Below are 19,853 nucleotides of genomic sequence, written 5' to 3' on the forward strand. Positions count from 1 at the left end.
CATAAATGATTGGTAAGTCTTTCAAATTTTGATACGCTATACAAAACATAAATTTATTTCTGTAAAAATATTATTTTTGTTCCATATTTTGTTCTTTTTTAAATGTAACTTGCTGTTATTGAAAATATACTTTAAGAATGACATATTTGACATGTAAATAGAAGATCAGACAATGTCAATATTTAAATGCCAGAGTGAATGTTCTTGATTTTAGTGATTTAGTTGAATCACATTTTTGGGATTGTTTCGCTCGATCAAACATATATACATGTATTTTAATCTCTGTATAATGTACTTTTAACGGTATGTATTTACCTATGAAGAGCTTTTTTTTTTTTTTTTCAAAACTAAGTAATTAAGAGGATTGATTTTTGTCTTATTTTCAAAACTTAAACGGAGAAGAATTTTCTTAATTATAAAAATATTTTCGATAAAGAAAGTTAAGCTGACAGATTCTAGTTATTTGTTCTCATAGCAAGTTTGAGGCAATTTTAGGCTAGGAACATAAAATATATCTGAAATTCAAAACTTTTCAACTCAGCAGATCCAGTAAAGATGACTTGCAAAATAATGCATGTACAATGACTTGCTTTTCAAAAGAAACTTGAAAAGCATATCAAATAAGTGTCTTGATCATTTAGAACGTTGACAAATGGCAATATTATATGATGACTGTTGTCATGAATTAAACGCAATATAGCTCCAACCACTTATAGCTTTCTTAATCTTGTTCTCGTCTCCTTTCATTAAACCATTTGTGAGGAGGTATTATCAGGATTTAAAACATTATATAATGTTTTGACGATTAACAGATTTTTTAATTCTGGTTGTTAGGTGGTTATACCCAGTCGGAATAATATCGGTAAATGAACTGAAATTTAATATATTTAGGTGGGAAAAAATAAGTAATGTAAGGTATCAAAATTAAGAAAGAAAGACTTTGATAAAAAAGAGAAAAAAGAGAGATGATTTATACTGGAGGAGAATATCAAGAAGTACTTTTTTGAATCTATCAATTTGTAAATCTGTGGACAAATAGTGACGAGAAAAAATCAAAGTAGAACAGGTGCGCGTTTATCATACTGAAAAGAACCTTTAATTGAAAAGGATATAATTTTAGTTTGAAACTACGCCGTAGAGAAAATAGAGTCAACTGACAACTAAACAGCGACACTGAAAATAAGTTAATGCTTTTACACTGTAGAACATCAAGTGTTAAAAATACTCTAAACACGTTCAACATACATCCATTATGTTACAAATTAATCCCCGTGCTATAATACAACTTTCAAACAGTAAAGTAATGAACATCTGATTTAAACTACGAGATTAATCTTTTCTGATTTATATCCGATCAGTACAAGTCTTGAATTCTCTTTCTTCTATTGAACAAATTGTGACCGCCGGTGTATTAGAGGCTAGCATTGTGTGGTGGTTAACATTAATGACCAGGATTTGTGTTTTATTTAATTTAAGGATACACATGTTTCTATCTAATTTGGATATTACGCCATATTTCTGACTAAAGCTCTGTCTTTAAAAACAAAACTGCTTGTCTAAATAAAAGGTTGTGTGGATTTTTTTGTTATATGGAGTAATCAAGACGAATTCATATATCTACTGAGGTAAGAAGAAAATATTTACCGTTAACGAGATCAATTAATTAAAAATGAAAAATAAAAACCGTATTGGGGTAGAGAGGATGGCTTGGGAAAAGAAAAGAATTTCATAGGCAATGCGGAAGATTTATCTTCTAACATCACCATTCAAACATTCATTTGATAAACAGGCGATGATATGGTTAATTGACAGAATAATCGGTGTTCGTGTTCCAGACAATAGGCGCTCTGTGAGCCTTTACAAGTGTTAAATGCTGTCTTCGGGGGGTGGGCGATTCTGGTCGATATTGTTCCTCATGTGTATTGGCCATCTCCCGATCTCGAACATTATGGGAACTTCTTACCAACAATCTATTTTTTGTCAATTCATTACTATACACTTGAAAGAAGTCTGTATTTGTTTATTAAGGGTCTATTTTTCTATATTAAACTTGGGCAGCTGTACATTTATTCAGATCATTCAGTACATATTTCTAAAACTCTTGAAACGCAAATATATTGAACTCATCTAAAACTTTAAAATGGAACTCAAAAGAAGATACAGACCGGCATATGAAAGCATATTTAAAAGTGAAAGCAGTAAATGACGTGAGAAGGAAATAATAATTAAATGGGAGATCTTAACTGTATTGTACGCCATGATTATAGGTAATACTCAGAACTTCGCCATGTGAGAGTGGAAAATGGCCACGCCACCATCGGCGGCATCTCAAGCCTGGACAGAGGAAACTCAAGTTAAGGAGGAGGAAAAGAAACCGTTTGTGCGCATAGTAAGAAGAGTTTTGTTTGTTTTACTTTTGTATGTTTTAATCAAAGCCTTTATCCCAACTGTGGGGCAATTGACAGACAAAAATTTACATTTTTAGATCCAAAATTTGAACGGCTAATGATTCTTATTTTAAAATCATCATTTATAAAGCTCAGAAAAAATTGATTAAGATCGTGAATGGATGCAATTATACAGGTAATATAATATGGTCGCAAATTTAAAATACATGTATATCTAATAAAACGGCAAAACCATTATTAAATTAAATTTCCGTTTATGTAGCGATTCTCATACACGTGTGCTCTAATTTATGTAATCATGATTATCCCCTAGCTAGGAACAGTTACTCTTGAAATTATCGTCTTCTTCAATAATACTCCTGATCTGTGATATCTTGCTTGATGTTAAATGCTAGAACAACGTATTATGTTGGAACTGAAGTTAGCAGAACCATTATACCACATAAATATATATTTAAAAAAAAACAAAAACATGCAGTTTTTTAAGAAGCCTGGATACCTATTTTTTTTTATTCTGGAATACATTTTTTTTTTAATTAATTTTCAACTAAAATTGCACAATTAATATTTTTATCCACACTTCCTTATAAAACATCTGAGATTTTGTAATATTCCTTACATAAAATGATTAAGTTTAATGATGAACTTTGAGGAACATTGCAGGGATTATCCATGCAATTTTTTTCAAAGTTCATCATTAAACTTCGACAAAATATTTCTACTAATTCAATGTTTTTCATCCCTAAGGTTATGAAAATCAGCAGTTAAGTAATTAAAAAATGCTCGCTAAATTTCACAGAATTCACAAAGTAATGTGTTTCTATACTGGATAGAAACATTACTTTGTGAATTTTGTGAAATTTCAGTGAACATTAAAAATTTGTTTATTGATACATGAAATTGTTATAGTAATATTTAACAGTTTACATAATTAGAAACCCTTTAAAAAAATCCTTTGACTCTTTTTTTCAATTGCATTTAAATGTCAGTGTGAATGTGACGTGCTACCTTTCTCATTAAATGCTTAATCTACTTTGAGTAGTTACCTCATCAGGTTCTTAGTATGTAATAGACTTTTACAACCAAAAAGGTTTTTTTGCTTCAATTATTTTTAATAATAAATACTAGTTAATATAACTACTTCATATAAAAATCTTGAACGTTTATATTTATCAATATACAGATAGAAAAGGCAACGGGACAAAAGGTGAAGGATTTGACCAAACCACCAAAGAATAGCGTGCCGTACACCAGTACAGCAGCCAGGTCCAAAAAAGTGATAAAAATGCAGAACAGGTATGCCAGAGCAAGGCCGGTACCAAAGGGCGCAAAAGTTCCTGGTATTGACGATGAAGCAACTCAGGTGCCATTTTTTCTGCCGTCAGAAAAGCCGGCAGGTAATATTTTTCTTTTTTCTTTCTTTTTTTTTGATTAGTGAAGAAATTGAGCTAATAAGTACAGAATTGTAAAATAGTAAATTTACCTTTATGGTAATACGTCACATCGTAGAAATGGTTCATGAATTGGCTTTGCAGTGTTATAATCAGATATTTTCGTCAAAGATCCATTTTCAACCCATTTTTTTCTGTTGTGCATTTTTAGTTTAATAGAGCAGAGTTTTACCCATTTCCGACTTAATTTCAGCTTCATTTTTTGCAACACTGGATTCAAGTAACAGAAAAACAATGTCCGAGTACAGTCGAACGCTAGAAAGAAGCGCTGACCGTAAACCAAATCTGCGTCGCCAACACGCTTTTATTAGGGTGAAAAGTAAACCTAAAGATGTTCTCCAAGAAAATGAAATATTTGAGAGCGATAAACAAAAACAGAAGCAAAAAACTACAGCTCATATAGGTTCCAACATCATAGGCGATATGTTACCTGTATATGATACATTCAACGATGACTTTGAGGATGATCTACGAAATAATAATTATGATCCTAGTGATTTATTAACAAAACGAAATGTGTTACTGAGAAAATCTCAGTCGATGATGGCTTTGGAAAAGCCATTGATAAAACGTTCAGTTTCGAGTGGAACTTCATTTCGGGAATCTCCACTCACTTCAAAACTTGAGAGATCCGGTTCCGGTTTTAATTCATTGTTCACTTATAATTCCTCTAGTGCCCCTAGGAGAAGAAAGGCGTGCAACACAGAGTCCATAACTGAAGTTCAGTCCGCTCGTTCACCAGAAAAATTTCCAATTTATGAGAAAAGGGAAATTGAACAAAGTCTGGATGAGATCGATTTACTCTTGCCAGGAGTATGTATTTCTTCACCGAGGCGACCGTCAACTGTGCGGCCATCAACAAACATGAAACCTACTCGAACACCAACATACTGCAGCTGTTGCAGTTTGTGTGACACCCCGAAATCACAGTTCGAAAGCCCAACGCCTTTTGAGCTAGATCATCCTGACTTGTTTTTACAAACACGTTCCAGGAGACCCCATCACTGCGCCTATTGTCAAGCCGACGATGGAAAGAAGCTAGTGCAATATGCTCATGGTGATGTCATTAAAACCTTCGATTGGCTGAGTAAAAACGCAAAGGAGACACCTTTGTAAGAGTTTGCCGTGTTAAATGTGAATGTGAAAAATATGAGTTACTTTTCATTGTTAAAATTCATCGGCGGGCAACTGAAATTTGACATATTGTTAAACACAAATAAAACAAATATTGATTTAATTTTAAAGAAAATATTGTGGAATCATAATACTTTATAAGAGTTCAAATTGTATGGATACCCTTCTTTATGAATTTGCATCCTTAAACAAATAGGCCCTTTAATTTGATCGTGTAGCTAAAGCACATATTTCAAAACGAGGTCTGCATTTGAAATAGCATTCAATGAATTTGTTAATTTTTGAAATTCACAAAAAATTGTAAACATAAATTTAAATTATTCCACTGTAATCTCATTTTAGCAATCGGGTTTAAAACACTCTATTTTTAAAGGTAGGTTGGTAAAATATTATTTCGAGATTCCAAACCACGTTAATCATTCTACGAAGATGTTTTAGAAAAATGCGAGTCACATGCACCTATAAACTGCTATTATCAGAAAATGAATCACTATAAGGATTGTATGCAACAGTGGACGACAACTGGTGCTAATTTCTTCTGCTAGTTTATCAATCTCAAAAATTGGACCATTACAGAAACTGGTGTTGCACCACGAGACACAAGCAAGGAGATGATCCTGCGATTGTGGATAGTAGGTACAGCTTGTCTGATTATCGGTGGTAAAATTTAGAAATCCTTTCACAGATATGTCGTTTTGCCCTTTAGAACATCCTCGAATGAAGGAAAATGTTTCACCTACAATAAATATTTAAAAATACTTAGATTTGTAAAAAAAAAAAAAATCACTTACAGAATGACTGTTTTCAATTCTGAGCTGTTTGAAGGCATTTTTGCAGACACTGACTGTGGGAGATTCAGTGGAAGTGTGTGTTTCATTTGTTATAATACTCACCATGTAATCTTTAAATTTTCATACGGACAATACAATAAAAAATCTTTATGAATACAACTGCGATTGCAAAATGCTATTCCCTTAACTCGCCTTCTTTTCTGTTTTGTTTTCACTCACCTGTCACTGCAAAAGAGCAAAAATGTATCTCAATATATACATTTATATATTCAAAGTTGTAAATTATTTGACTTTTACAAACAATAATGATAGTTTAATCATTTTAAGACTTTTAGTGATAAGCATTTCGCTTTCTTGAAAATGCCATAAATATAAGTATCGTATTATTCTTATCATATCTGTGGTCACATGTATTTCTGTATGAATCTGAAAACCATTTTTTAATTATTTTTTCTATTATTTAACATACCTCTTTCTTGGTAACTTTCGATGACACAGTAGTCTCCCCAGGTAGATGTACAGTTCTTGAGGTAACCTCTGTCCTTCTTCCCGCCAATAGTTTCGTTGGCTTCCAGATAAGTCATTACAGACTTCTTGAACAGGTCATAATTATACTGGCAGTCTCCGAAAGCCTTGGAATCGGCACATTGGTAGCAAATTATAGCTTCTACAATATACGTAGTTATACATACAGAACTGGTGGTCTGCTAGATCAATTACAAAGTTATAATTTTTCCTCAAATATGAATGTAAGAAACAAAGACTATAATATCCTTCACATAACTATAAAAATGATACATATCTTGACCTATAACACTCATAAACTGATATAACATAATGAATATAAAAATTATGGTACCTTAAAGAGAGCTGAGAAGATGGATTTCCAAGTTAAATATTTAATCAAAATATAATAAACGACGAATAATTATAATAATGTAAAAATACAATTATATAATGAACAAGTATCAGGATATTATGCTAAAATATCAACATATAATGTTAAGGAATTGGTATATACATAATAAGAGCATATCTGCACGTAATGTCATAGTGCCAGCATAAAAATTAAAATGAAGAAATGTCAGCTCATACATGTAAGGGCACATGAAGAAGTAGCATCACAACATGTTATCCATGTAGAACACTTGAGGCGTTCCGTTAAGATTTGTGTTTCAAAGGATTTTATAGCCATCAAGGTAGCTCAGTCGGTAGAGTGCTCGATCGGTCGTGTGTTCGAATCACGGCCGCGACTGACCTAAGTCTTTCAAAAATAGGTAGCAAATCTTCCTTCGCCAAGCGCTCGGAACTTTGAAGTGAAGGTTGTGGGTCCTATGGATGAGATTTTAAAAACCGAGACACCGTGTCGTGGTAGGCGTTGGCACGATGAAGAACCCACATTGCTCAATGGCCCAGAGTCGCGAGTAAAAGTCTAAATTTGAAGCCCTTCACCTGTATATGGTGAAGTCTCTATATGAGTGAAGAATTCTTGAACGGGGCGTAAAACATACAACCAATCAATTAAAGGATTTTATGAATATTCAATTTTGTAGACGAAAGGTCAGCATATGTAGAAAACGAGTGACTCAAGGAAACAACCTTTAGGTTTTATCTGTTTTTCGATCAGTAGAAGATTTTTAAAAGAGGTTCCCTTTAAAAAAAAAAAATTCACCGCGTATTTTGACCCCACCCTGGCCCCAAGGATGTATGAACTCCCTAGTAAAAACTACTTATGTAAACTAAAGTTGACTATAGTATCAATTTTTACGCTAGTAAATCAAAGTTTAAATTCTTGTAAATCAAAGTACTCCGACTATTGTTTAATTTTATTTTCATCATTTCTTACATCCTATTTTCTTGTATGAAAAGGAAATATTACATGAAGGCCTACTTGTATATTCATATATCATTTCCAAAAATGTACATCATTGGTGTGTTAATCAAAGATATTAAGGCTTTTAATATCAAAAACAGTCTAACAATAGAGTAAATCAAAGTATCAAATTAAAGTATTTTCTATAGTTAATTATAGTTCAGTATAATCAACTATTATATTTTTGTTAGTGTTAACTGAAATCCGTACATTATTGGAATGCTTCCATATCAATATGACTAACATAAACTTACTTTTTGAGGAGATATTAAAAAAAAAACTTTCCTGTATACATGCATATTGTAAAATGTTACCCCCGATTTTAGACCCATCTCTACCCGAAGGTCACAATTTGAAGGGAAAAAAACATAGATATGTTTATTTATGTGAGATACTTACTATACCCCTTCTTGAAAAGCTTAGGGTATATTGTGATGAGGGTTTGTCCGTCTAGCTGTCTGTCAAGTGTCCGTCCGTCCGTCTGTTTTGCTTTGGGGTACCCATCTTTTATCCACAACTCCTCTTATACCGCTGAATAAAATTTAATCAGACATTCACAGATTTCACAGATTTCATTCACAGACTGTTTTATATAGCGCCATTGTGCACCTCCTGTTTTACTTTTTAAACGGACATATATTTCGAATTTCCCATAGCAAAACATAGACACTGCAATGCTTTCTATAATATTGGGGGGGGGGTACCCATCTCTTATCCGTAACAACTCCTATACCATGAACTAAATAAAATTTAATGCTGGTTTCACAGAATCTTTATTATATAGTGCCATTGTGCACCTCCTTCTTTATGTTTTTTTCTGGACTAGTATGGGAGCAAGGGTATCATTTGGTGAGATCAGTGTTCGCCGTACCTCTAGTATGATTAAGTGTTACATTGCTTTTCACGTAAGGATTTTTAAGAAAAAAATTCCACACGTATTCTCATGAAAATCTTTGAATTCTTATCTAAGTCCCCTCTCCCCTCTCCCCCCATTCCAAGGGCCCATGATTTGGAAAAAAAAGTGTGAATCTACATTACATTACATGATGTAAATATAGCTAATAATGAGGACCTTAAATCAATAATTTTACAGGAAACCCCGATCATTTAACTGGCGTCATAATTTCATAAATATTATGGATTCTGCGGAAGATTACGTCAGGCGATGGGCCAGACATGAAAAAGAAGGCCTTGATTGTCAGAATGGATTAAATGTATCAGATGTAAGTTAAAGTCTCGCATTTATCGAATGAGGGGCAAAATGAAAACCAACCATCCTTCTGTGCTCAATAATTCAGAAGTAAAAAAAAGTATTAAATAGATTACACGATCAGTATGTACTGGTCCCTGCTGACAAAGCAGGTAACAATATTCTCTTGGTTTGTAAGGCTCATTATTCAAATTGTATTTTAGAGGAACTGGTATTTAATTCTACAAGTGGTAATCCAACTTATATCCATAGCTCCCTTTCTAAGGAGGAAATTCTTCAAAATCATATGTCAGTTTTGAATATTTTTAATATTCCCAACAACTAACATGAATTTGAATTACCATATCTATATTGGATTCCGAAACTTCATAAAAATCCTTACAAACAAAGATACATAGCGGGTTCCAGTAAATGTTCTACCAAGCCTCTTTCTTTACTCCTCACTAAAATATTAACAGTAGTGAAGAATAAAGTTTCAGGAGTACTTTGCAACAATATATTCGAGAAGTGGTGTAAATCAGATTTGGATACTTAAAAATTCCAAGGAACTTTTGAAAAATTTGAAATAACAAAATTTTACCAAAGTCAACAACATAAAAACGTACGACTTTTCAACTTTATATACAACCATCCCTCATGATAAATTAAAGTCCAGGCTTTTTGATATCATTAACAGCTGCTTTTTCAATAAAAATTTTCTTACCTTTAATAACTTTGACATTGATCGTTTGCAAAATCATTTTGTTAAAAACATTCTGATTGTACACACAAGCACACTGAAGTTGATATTAAAAAGATGCTTGAGTTTCTGATTGACAATATCTATGTGGTTTTGGGAGACCAGTTCTTTCAACAATCTATTGGAATTCCCATGGATACCAACTGTGTCCCGTTATTAGCAGACCTATTTACGTATTCATATGAAGCAGAATTTTTTTCAAAATCTTATACGTGAAAGGAAGAAAACACTTGTTGTGGCCTTCAACTCGACATTTAGATATATCGACGACGTATTGTCAATTAACAATGGTTATTTCTATTCTTATGTCGATACGATATATCCCGGTGAGCTTGAAATAAAAGATGCCATAGAGTCTGATACATCTGTTTCATATTTGGATATTTTACAAGAAAAAAACGTTAATGGTAATCTAACAACAAAACTTTATGATAAATTTGATGATTTTTCAACCGTCAACTTTCCTTACTTATGCAGAAATATACCTTTATCACCTGGATATGGGGTTTATATCTCTTAGTTGATTTGATACGCAAGAACATGCTCTACGTATGACTAGTTTCTAAAACCAAGTTGGGTTACTGACAAACAAGTTTATGAAACAATGATATCAGCAGTGGTCGAAACAATGACCTTGTCAGCAAATACAATCTGTTATTAAGTCAAATGTATATCTGCATCTGCTCTTAATAATGGCTTTGTTTTAAACACACAATGTTTAGAGCATGTACATATATATCAATGTCTCACCTGAGCATCCTAGGAATAATAGTAATAACAATAGAAATAGAAGATATAATCCACTGAAACCTACAGCTGTTGTCATATTCTTACATTGAATACTTCCGGGAAACGGTACTCCGTGTATGGCCATATGACTGTTATCTTTTTTTATTTGTTATCTACAGTCCTGCGAGCAAGAAACGATAACAAAATAAATATTGATTTCCAGTGCAGTTTAGGATTGTGCTGATAAAGTGTTAAGCATGAAACCATACCCTTTTGGTAGAATTCAAAGAAGATTCACCTGGTATGATTTCAGAACGTACTTTCTGATATATATGCAAAAAAATTTCATATTGAAAAGATTCCTGATTGATTATAAAACAGATATGACCAGTAACAGTATTGACACATGAAAAAAATATTTTGTCGTTTAATGACGTTTAATACTTTTATATAAAAAAAGAAAAGGTAGCAAATCGAAAATCGAACAATCTGTGAGTTTATAAGCTCTTTCTCTTCCATTTTTCTTTTTTCTCAATATATCCATTATTAAAAGGAAGGACAACTCTTTGAACAGAAATTTAAACAGCCCGAAGATTGTATGATGTCGATGAACAATTTTTTTCTTTTTTTTCTACCAAAAATTTTAAATCAAAAAATTCTTTTCCAAAGAATATCACCATTACCTTAAACGGTCTGAAAATTTAAAAAAAAAAGAAGAAGTGCGTCAATAAAAAAGTTAAACGATTCCAATATCCCCTGCAGAGTTGTCCTTCATACCTTTCGCAGACACCTCTGTAATGGGCTCAAGTCAAGATTTTTTTACCTCTGCTATATTTATAAATCAATTAATAACCCAAAGGCTAGAGAAAAAGTATTAGAAATAATGGAAGGATATGGTTATGTAGATCCCTTTAGACAACTCCATGAAACACTTCGAAGGTACACATGGAGAAGAAAAATCCTTTTAAACAAAGTAGGCTAGACTTCTTTATAATGTCTGAGTCATTGTTACCTTGTCTTAATGCATGAACAGTCGAACCAAGTTACAGGTCCGATCATTCTATGATATCAATGACTTTAACTTTCAATGATTTTAAAACGGGAAGGGGCTTATGGAAATTTAACAATTCTTTACTTGGTGATAAGCAATACCTAGATTGTATCAGAGATGTTATTTCAAATGTGAAAAAGCAATATGCACTTCCTGTGTATGACCTTGATAATCTTGATACTATTCTAGATGAAAATCTATATTTTACCATTGATGATCAGTTATTTCTAGAAACTCTACTTATGGAAATAAGAGGGAAAAGTATTTCATACTCTGCATATATAAAAAAGAAACAAATCAATGAAGAAAAAGAATTATTAGAAGAAATTAAGGTATTAGAAGAAAATATTTCTGAGCACAATGTAGAGGAACTAAATGGAAAAAAAGCAAAAATTGGAAAAACTTTGAAAATACAAACTTCAAGGAATGTATATAAGAAGTAGAGAAAAATGGGTGGAAGAAGGGGAGAAACCATCTCATTATTTTTTTGGTTTAGAATCAAGAAATTTTACTAGTAAAATAATTCCCAAACTTGTTAAAGACAATGGGCAGATAACTCAAGACCAGTTTGAAATTTTGGATGAAACAAAGCAATTTTATGAAAACGTATACTCTACACCTAACAATGAGTGAAATGAATATGACCTAAATTTTGAGCTAAATTTTAAAGATATTCCCAAGTTATCTTTAGATGAACGTGTGTCTTTAGAAGGTAAAATTACATTACAGGAAGCTTCTAAAACACTTAGCCAAATGAAGGCAAATAGAATTTTTTAAGGTCTTTTGGCGATATCTTGGAATTTTTGTTATCAGGTCAATTAATTATGCTTATGAAAATGATAGTCTGTCAATCACACAGAGACATGGAATTATTACCCTTTTACCGAAAGGAGAAAAACGAAGACAATATATTAAAAACTGGCGCCCAATTACACTTTTAAATACTGTATATAAAATAGCCTCTGGTACCAATAGATTAAAGACTTATTTGAATAAACTTATCAATCCTGATCAAACTGGTTTTATTTCTAACAGGTATATAGGGGAAAACACTCGGCTAATTTATGATATAATGCAGTATACTGAAGAGGAAGAAATTCCTGGTCTTCTACTACTTATTGATTTTGAAAAAGCCTTTGATACCGTTTCATGGAATTTTATACAAAAGACATTAACTTATTTCAAGTTTGGACCTGACATTCACAAATGGGTAAAATTATTTTATCATAACATTACTTCAGCTATTAATCAAGGTGGCAATCTCTCAGCATCCTTCAATATCCATAGAGGCTGTAGACAAGGTGATCCCTTATCACCGTATATTTTTCTACTTTGTGCAGAAATTCTAGCTATAAAAATGAAAGAAAATAAAAGGATTAAAGGAATTACTGTATGTAATAATGAAAAGAAAATTTCACAACTAGCTGATGATACCTCAATTATCCTTGATGGTAGCAAGGAATCACTTTCAGAAACAATTAAAGTATTACAACATTTCTCTGAAATGTCTGGACTAATAGTTAATTTTTCGAAAACTAATACCGTATGGATTGGATCTAAAAAATATAGTCAAGATATCCTTTCTAAAGATTTTAATCTGAAGTGGGGGACTAACAAATTCACATTACTTGGAATTAATTTTGACGTAGAACTTCAAAATATGTCCAAACTGAATTATCAGCCGAAGTTAAGTAGAATAAAATCAATCTTGCATCAATGGGAGAAAAGACACTTAACACCAATAGGAAAAATTACTGTTATCAAAACTTTGGTTTTGCCTCTCTTAAATCATATTTTTATGGCAATTCCAAATCCAGATGACAACTTTTATAAAGAACTGGATAAACTGTTCTTTTCCTTCTTGTGGAACCACTCTCAACATAGAATAAGAAAGGATGTAATTGTTAAAAAATATGAAGATAGGGGATTAAAGATGATAAATATAAAGGCTTTTATATCTTCTTCAAAATTATTTTGGATGAGAAAACTCTTATTGTCAAATAGAGGTCTGCATGATTTTATACCAAATCTAGATCTAAACAAAGTTACAACGTGCGGAATTGAATATATCAAAAATATAAAGAAAATTCTGGATTGATGTTTTTGATTCATGGATTGAGCTACATCATAAACAAAACCCAACTATAGTAACAGCAAACACTCCACTATTTTACAATCCCGACATTCTTGTGGGAGGAAAAATATTTTTTAATAAATCCATGTATCGCTCTAATATTAGATACCTTAATGATCTTATTAATGAAAAAGGTTTGTTCCTGACTTATGAATCTGTTTGTGATATTTATCCTCAAGTGAAAATTAATTTTTTAGAATACATGAGTATTATAAGTGCTCTTAAGGCATGGATGAAAAAAGTTAATTTTAAAGAAAACGTTACTAAATCACAAAACCCCCTGGTTATGTCAAATATACATATCCTTCTAGAATGCAAAAAATCAAGGCAATTTTATAATCTTCTCAATCACAATAGTACAGAACCTACTGGTAAAAGAAAGTGGAATGAAACATTTGAATTGAATGACAAAGAATGGAAAATGATTTTTAAATTGCCCTTCAAAGTTACAAATAATTGTAAACTGCAATGGTTTCAGTATCGAATTTTGAACAGAATTTTAGCTTCAAACTCATATTTATTTAAAATAAAAATCACAGAAAATAAGAATTGTACATTCTGTCAGGTGGAAGAAGAGAAAATTGAACATTTGCTTTGGGAGTGTGATAGTGTACAACATTTTTTAAGAGAATTTGAAGATTACTTTGAAAATAAAACTAATCTTCAAATACCAATAACAAAAAATAATTTTATTTTGGGGTTCTTGGATGAAAAGAAAAAGATACCAAATAATCTTTTTCTATGGCTTAAATATTATATCTACACAATGAGGTGCACAGGGAAGACACTTAATGTAACTACTGCGATATCGCTTATGAATACATTTTATGAAACACAAAAATATATTGCTTATAATAAAGGTGAAAAGGATATGTTTGACACCTGCTGGAACTGTTGGAATCAATTATTTCAATGACTCTTACAAATATATATGTGTTTATATTTTATGAATGCATGCAACCCTTTTTTCTCCTCTTCCAACTCTTTCTCTCTCTCTCTCTCTCTCTCTCTCTCTCTCTCTCTCTCTCTCTAAAATAAAAAAAACTACACCTTCTGTATATTCTTTTAAATATATGTTTAACTTGTATGAAATAGCAGAATGTGTAAAACAAAAATAAAGAATTATAAAAAAAAAAAAAAAAAAAAAAAAAGAAGAAGATTTTTTACATATCAAAAAAAAATTTGATATTCCAAGGATTTTTTCAAATAAAACTAATAATTCTACAACAAATCAATAAATATCTACCTTAAAAGACAAACATTAGTGCAGGAATTTGATTATAATGAATTAAAGCAAATGCACTATTTCTCGTGTTTTATCGATAAACTATACAGAGGTGGATGTATGAGCCGATTGCAGAGAGTGAAACGATTCATTTACTTTTTGATTGTACACGAGAATTCTTCATTTTTCACATAAAAACTTATCACATGTCGTTATCACTTAAGTGAATTAAAAGAAAAGTTTATAGGCGATGAAGTATACAGATAAAAGAATCGTCGTCCACATCGACATCACGGTCTTCAGACTCGAGGATGCGTCGCTGGCGCGTTGTGGTCCGTTACATAGATCTGTGGCACATAATGATAGGCAGGCAAAAAATTTCCCTTCCACGTATGAGCAGGTAGTCGAATTTTTCTCTTCTTCTAAGTTCCAAAATCGGCTGGCGTTAATCGAATAATTCATACCATCAGAGCAATCCCGAATGTAAGCCACTATAACTCCTGTGATGAAAAACAGATGTTCATACAGATATTAACTCTTAAATATCATTAATTATTTGGAACTGATTTTCACACTGTTATACATTTAATCTATGGTGTGTAAAAATTTTCAATATAGCAAATAAAAAAATACTATTCACTTTTACCAGAGTACATTTGTATATCACATCAAGATCAACTTAATTTAATAGTGAAATACTTACATTAACCTGATTACATTTTTATACTTTGTCGTTCTTCTTCGTGCTTTTGTATAAAGAAGAAGATAATGAATTGTTACATTAATTGTAAAAATATACATGTACCGTTGACTTCAACCCTTTCAATCATGCATGCGTCTTCAGAGGATGAACAATTTTTTCGGTATTTGAAATCTGCATCTGTGTAATTTTTAGTGATGTCGCTGTGTTTTATGTTATCCTTCACCATCTCCTCCAAGTCCTCCTGACAAACTCCATTACTTTTGCCGTCGCCACATTGATAGCAATATAAAGCACCTATTAAATATGCATAAAAAACATACACGTATATGTATTTAAAAGTAAACAGTGCATTTTGAAAAGAATTTACTTGTATGCAGATGCAGTTTTCTTTTTGAAATAATTAAAGACCTCGTTAATTAACCGATGTTAATTATCCGATAATTGAGATTTGTTTAAGCTTTATGACAGGTAAAGAAACTTTAAGTAAAAAAAAAAATCCTTCTCATGAAAAAAGATCTTATAGAAAATCTATTAAATCCTGAGTTGTATACTAAATTTAAGAATTGTATTTTTTTTTTAAAGAAACAGTTTGTATACAAAACACTCCAGATGCCTCCAGACAGGTAGGAGATCTTAAAATAATTTATGACACCTTAGTTATTTGGTGACAGTACAGATTGAATGTGTACCAGGCATATTAAATTTTGTGCAAATAGATATAATCTTCTGTACAAAAGCCACATAGGCTCATTTCTGACTTGATATAACGAGTTCGAATCTCGATATAACGATCGAGTGCATTACCTTGTAATCACGAGTTAGTTTTCTCGTTAGAAGGAGATAGTTATAATTATCTCAAAATGAGTTAGTTATCTCGTTGTAACAAAGAAAAAAACTATATAAAACGTATAAACAAACTAATTCTTAAAGTGTATATATAAACTTAAGGATTCCCAATATGCATCTGTTCCTAGAAGTATGACTAGCAAATATTTTCAGTCAAATAAAAGTAATGTAGTAGTGTGGACTAAAACTGTGTACTAAAAAAAGTTGGACCCCCCTCCCCCCCCCCCCACCCCCACCCCACACTAACACACCAAATATGGTTGTCAAGTTTGGACAATTTTTTCCCTTTTTTTCATGGAAGGTTGAATTTTTTCCTCCGGCTGCCCCTATCAAAAACAATGCTACATCCCTGGGTATTAAATATAATTCTTTTCTCGGGTAAAAAATTCTGATGAGTAGATTTTCAAAAAGGAATACTGATGAGAAATATTTTCAATTTGATATTTTGAATTTCAAGATATTTAAAATTCGTTATTTAATAAAGGATGTAATTTTCTATATATATTTTTAACCTCTGCCGGACAGAAATTAAATTCAGCTCCTTATATAAGTAAATTCATTATATAAGAGTTCGTTATTACCATAACATTTTACAAGGTTTTGTAAAGAATTTTACCGGGAATCCGTGAATTCGCTACCGGTATATCCCTGTTCGTGCTAAACGAGTTTTACTGTATTCTGATTTAAACATACAAAAGTGTAAAAAAGACTTTTGCAACTGGTTAATAGATTGTTTTTGTGGATAATTGAAGAAATGGAAATAAACCACGTGACTCGCAATCAAAATGGATGGTTTTACAAATCCGTTGTTACAAAGGAAATCAGTTCTGAGGCTGTGGAGGCGTCATAGGTTAATTTTAAGACAGTTAAATCCAGACAGATTTTGATTTAAAAACCATCAGAACATATCATTAAACCTTTCTAACCAGTTTAAGAGATCTTACATGAGTACGTCTTATATTGATATTAAACTTCGGAAGACCTTTATTAAATTCTATGAGATAAAAAGAAGTTTTTAGAATGTTTTCGGGAGTTATCAGAGGTTATCAATCCTTGCTATAAGTTATCCTGGTAAACACGAGGGTGGACGTTTATATGGTCAACCTTCACAGTTTACGACCTAAGATGTTTGCTCTTGTAAGTCTTGTACATAATTACATACAAGTGACATCAAAGAAAATCTTGTTTCGATCCTTTAACTTTTCAGCTTTTAAATCAACGTTATAGAATACCAGAAATGTCTATAAACTAACTCTGAAGTTTATTTTACACAAATTTTTAATTTCAGATATGAAATACCAATACGTGTATACATGTAGAACATAAATAAAAAAAAGTACTAGAAATACTATAGTCAATCAACTTTTCTAATCTGAGTACATAAGAATTTGATATTTTGTTTATCAGTGGGAAAGAGAGGGAGGGAGGGAGGGAGGGACGGAGAGAGATTTGGGGGAAACACTTTTCAAGTTTTACTAACATATTTGCAATTGGTAATGTAAATAACTACTTCTATGATTTTTATTTGATTCATTGCTTTTTTTTCTCTGCATTACTCATGAATTTTGGATTATAAAAATGTGTTGGACACTGGCTAATCGTTAATATATTACATTATCACAAACGTAAATTAAAAATAAAAAAACTTACCAGAGAAATGGATTAAGTAAAATATCCCTAGAACAGTCCGTATGTAGTTCCTCATTGTTGATCTTCCTCAATGCACTAAAAGTATGAAGTTAAACGCTGATTAAATAAGTCATAAAACTACCCGGATAATACAACACCAGTGAATTATAACAGGCAAATAAAAGATAAGCCTTGTATCCTACCGTTTTACAAGATCGATCAGTTTCTTAAAAATATTTTTTGCACATTTTTTTTAATGAAAGTGTGCACTAAGGAGAAAAAATTTCAAACACATAATTTTAGCACAGTTGTAAATAAAATGTAATCAAACGTGATGACTTCATTTTTCTATTGGTCAACTACGTTTATTACCTTCATGAGGGGTTTGTTTCTCCCAGTTGAATCCACACGCAAGAGCATGTTCTCCTTATGAACAATTTCTTTAACGAGACAGTCTACTGATAAATAATTTGATAATACGAGGGTGCAATTATTGTTTAAAGTACACATTTTGCAAATTCAAATCTGTTGTCAATGCAATAGCTTTGTTTGCAAATACAATATACAATCCGTCATTAGGTTGCATGTTGACTGTTGTTTTTCATACAAATTAATACGCCATTATTTTCATATTAAAGACTACCTATTTCTTCGTTTACCTGATCATGACTTATTTTCATTATTTAAGTATTTCATATATGTTTTTAAAGAAAAACTGGGAAAATCAACCAGAAGGAAGGCCGACGGGTGGTTGAAGTTTCATTACTGATGTGACATCTATTCTGAGGATGCATCTAAAGGATTGTTTCCCACCTTTTGAAGAATTATTACCAGGCAAAAAAAACCTTCCAATAATCACTGGTCTTATGACTTCAGTTCTTTACAGTAAAAAAAAAAAATATTTAAAATTAAAAATATCACCTCTCTCAAACACTTAATTGCAGCACAAGATTGCTAGGAAAATGGCTTGTTTTATAGTCCCTGTTTTCAACATTTGAAATTGCCAGTAGAAAGTAATGGGTATCATAATATTGAAACATTATTATTAGAACAAACTAAAGGTCAAATTAAGGAAGCAGGGGATTTGTTTTGAGGGCGGGGCTATGTTGATCATACAGTTAAAATGTAAAAATTCTTAAATTCTTTAAACATTTCCTTTCTGCCCCTGGGTTTTTAGCAAACAAAGTAGATGCATGGTTAGGATGAACAAGGATGCCTCTTCCAAAATTGTGAAATTTATGGCACCAGGGTCAGATGTTCTGGTCTTGGGGGGAGGGGGGGGGTTATATTGACAATAAAATAAAAATGCCTTATTTCTTTGAAAATGTTCTCTGTTCTGAGTTTTAGCAAACAAAGTAAGCAAATGGTTATGTTGAGCAAATATGCCTCACCCAAAATTGCGAAATTCATGGCCCCATGGTCAGGGGTTCTGGTCTTATAGGAGGTCGGGAGATCTATTATAAAGTGAAAATGCATTATTTCTTTGAAAATTTTCTTCTCTGCTCTGGGTATTAAACAGAAAAACTAAGTGCATTATTATGATGAACAAGGATGCCTCTTCCTAAATTGTGAAATTTATGGCCCTTGGGTCAGGAGGTCTGGTGTTACATGTAGGGCTTTTGGTGTTAAATGCGAGGCTGCATTGATTATATAGTAAAAAGACATAAATTCTTTAAAAACCTTTTTCTCTGCCCCTGGCTATTAAACCATCATAGTGCATGATAATGATGAGCAAGGATGGCTCTTCTAAATAGTGAAATTCATGGCCTGTGGGTCAAGAGTTTTGATGATATGATGAAAATGCATATATTCTTTAAAAATCTCTTTCCCTGCCCCTGGTACTCAGCAAATAAAAAGCATGGTTAAGCAGGGATGTCTCTTCTAAAATTGTGAAATTCATGACCCCAGAGTCAGGCGCTCTGGTCAGGAG

At 32.0% G+C, this 19,853-nt stretch overlaps 4 protein-coding genes across 4 annotated transcripts in view; 2 read left to right on the top strand and 2 right to left on the bottom strand.

The window, feature by feature from the left end:
- Positions 1-91: 91 nt before the first annotated feature.
- Positions 92-19,853, top strand: part of LOC133197536 (B-cell CLL/lymphoma 7 protein family member A-like) — a 177,184-nt gene continuing 157,422 nt past the window's right edge. Inside the window, exon 1 of the mRNA XM_061333620.1 lies at positions 92-103. The gene's annotated coding sequence lies outside the window, so the exon portion shown is untranslated. The remainder of the gene's footprint in view (positions 104-19,853) is intronic.
- LOC133196542 (uncharacterized) lies at positions 2,238-5,004 on the top strand. Its single transcript, XM_061332417.1, has 3 exons — positions 2,238-2,389; positions 3,592-3,805; positions 4,053-5,004. The coding sequence occupies exons 1-3, from the start codon at positions 2,303-2,305 to the stop codon at positions 4,973-4,975; spliced, it is 1,224 nt and encodes a 407-aa protein (XP_061188401.1). The 5' UTR covers positions 2,238-2,302; the 3' UTR covers positions 4,976-5,004.
- Positions 5,205-7,989, bottom strand: LOC133196947 (uncharacterized). The gene is made up of 4 exons (XM_061332791.1): positions 7,972-7,989; positions 6,254-6,491; positions 6,004-6,009; positions 5,205-5,729 (listed from the first exon to the last, which is right to left on the bottom strand). Exons 1-4 carry the CDS (start codon positions 7,987-7,989, stop codon positions 5,443-5,445), a joined length of 549 nt encoding a protein of 182 aa, XP_061188775.1. The 3' UTR covers positions 5,205-5,442.
- On the bottom strand, positions 14,710-18,050 carry LOC133196543 (ly6/PLAUR domain-containing protein 1-like). Its single transcript, XM_061332418.1, has 3 exons — positions 17,945-18,050; positions 15,551-15,742; positions 14,710-15,245 (listed from the first exon to the last, which is right to left on the bottom strand). The coding sequence occupies exons 1-3, from the start codon at positions 17,997-17,999 to the stop codon at positions 14,974-14,976; spliced, it is 519 nt and encodes a 172-aa protein (XP_061188402.1). The 5' UTR covers positions 18,000-18,050; the 3' UTR covers positions 14,710-14,973.

Source organism: Saccostrea echinata, unplaced genomic scaffold (genome assembly GCF_033153115.1).
Source record: "Saccostrea echinata isolate AGI-Se365-2 ecotype Australia unplaced genomic scaffold, CSIRO_AGI_Sech_v1 ptg000030l, whole genome shotgun sequence".
Classification (NCBI taxonomy): domain Eukaryota; kingdom Metazoa; phylum Mollusca; class Bivalvia; order Ostreida; family Ostreidae; genus Saccostrea; species Saccostrea echinata.

Coding starts and splice junctions, on each gene's coding strand:
- LOC133196542 (XM_061332417.1), top strand. CDS start 2,303: ATGGCCACGCCACCATCGGCGGCATCTCAAGCCTGGACAGAGGAAACT. Junction 2,390..3,591: donor AGAAACCGTTTGTGCGCATA/GTAAGAAGAGTT, acceptor ATCAATATACAG/ATAGAAAAGGCAACGGGACA. Junction 3,806..4,052: donor GCCGTCAGAAAAGCCGGCAG/GTAATATTTTTC, acceptor ACTTAATTTCAG/CTTCATTTTTTGCAACACTG.
- LOC133196543 (XM_061332418.1), bottom strand. CDS start 17,999: ATGAGGAACTACATACGGACTGTTCTAGGGATATTTTACTTAATCCAT. Junction 15,743..17,944: donor TTACTTAATCCATTTCTCTG/GTAAGTTTTTTT, acceptor CATATTTAATAG/GTGCTTTATATTGCTATCAA. Junction 15,246..15,550: donor TGAAAGGGTTGAAGTCAACG/GTACATGTATAT, acceptor TTTTCATCACAG/GAGTTATAGTGGCTTACATT.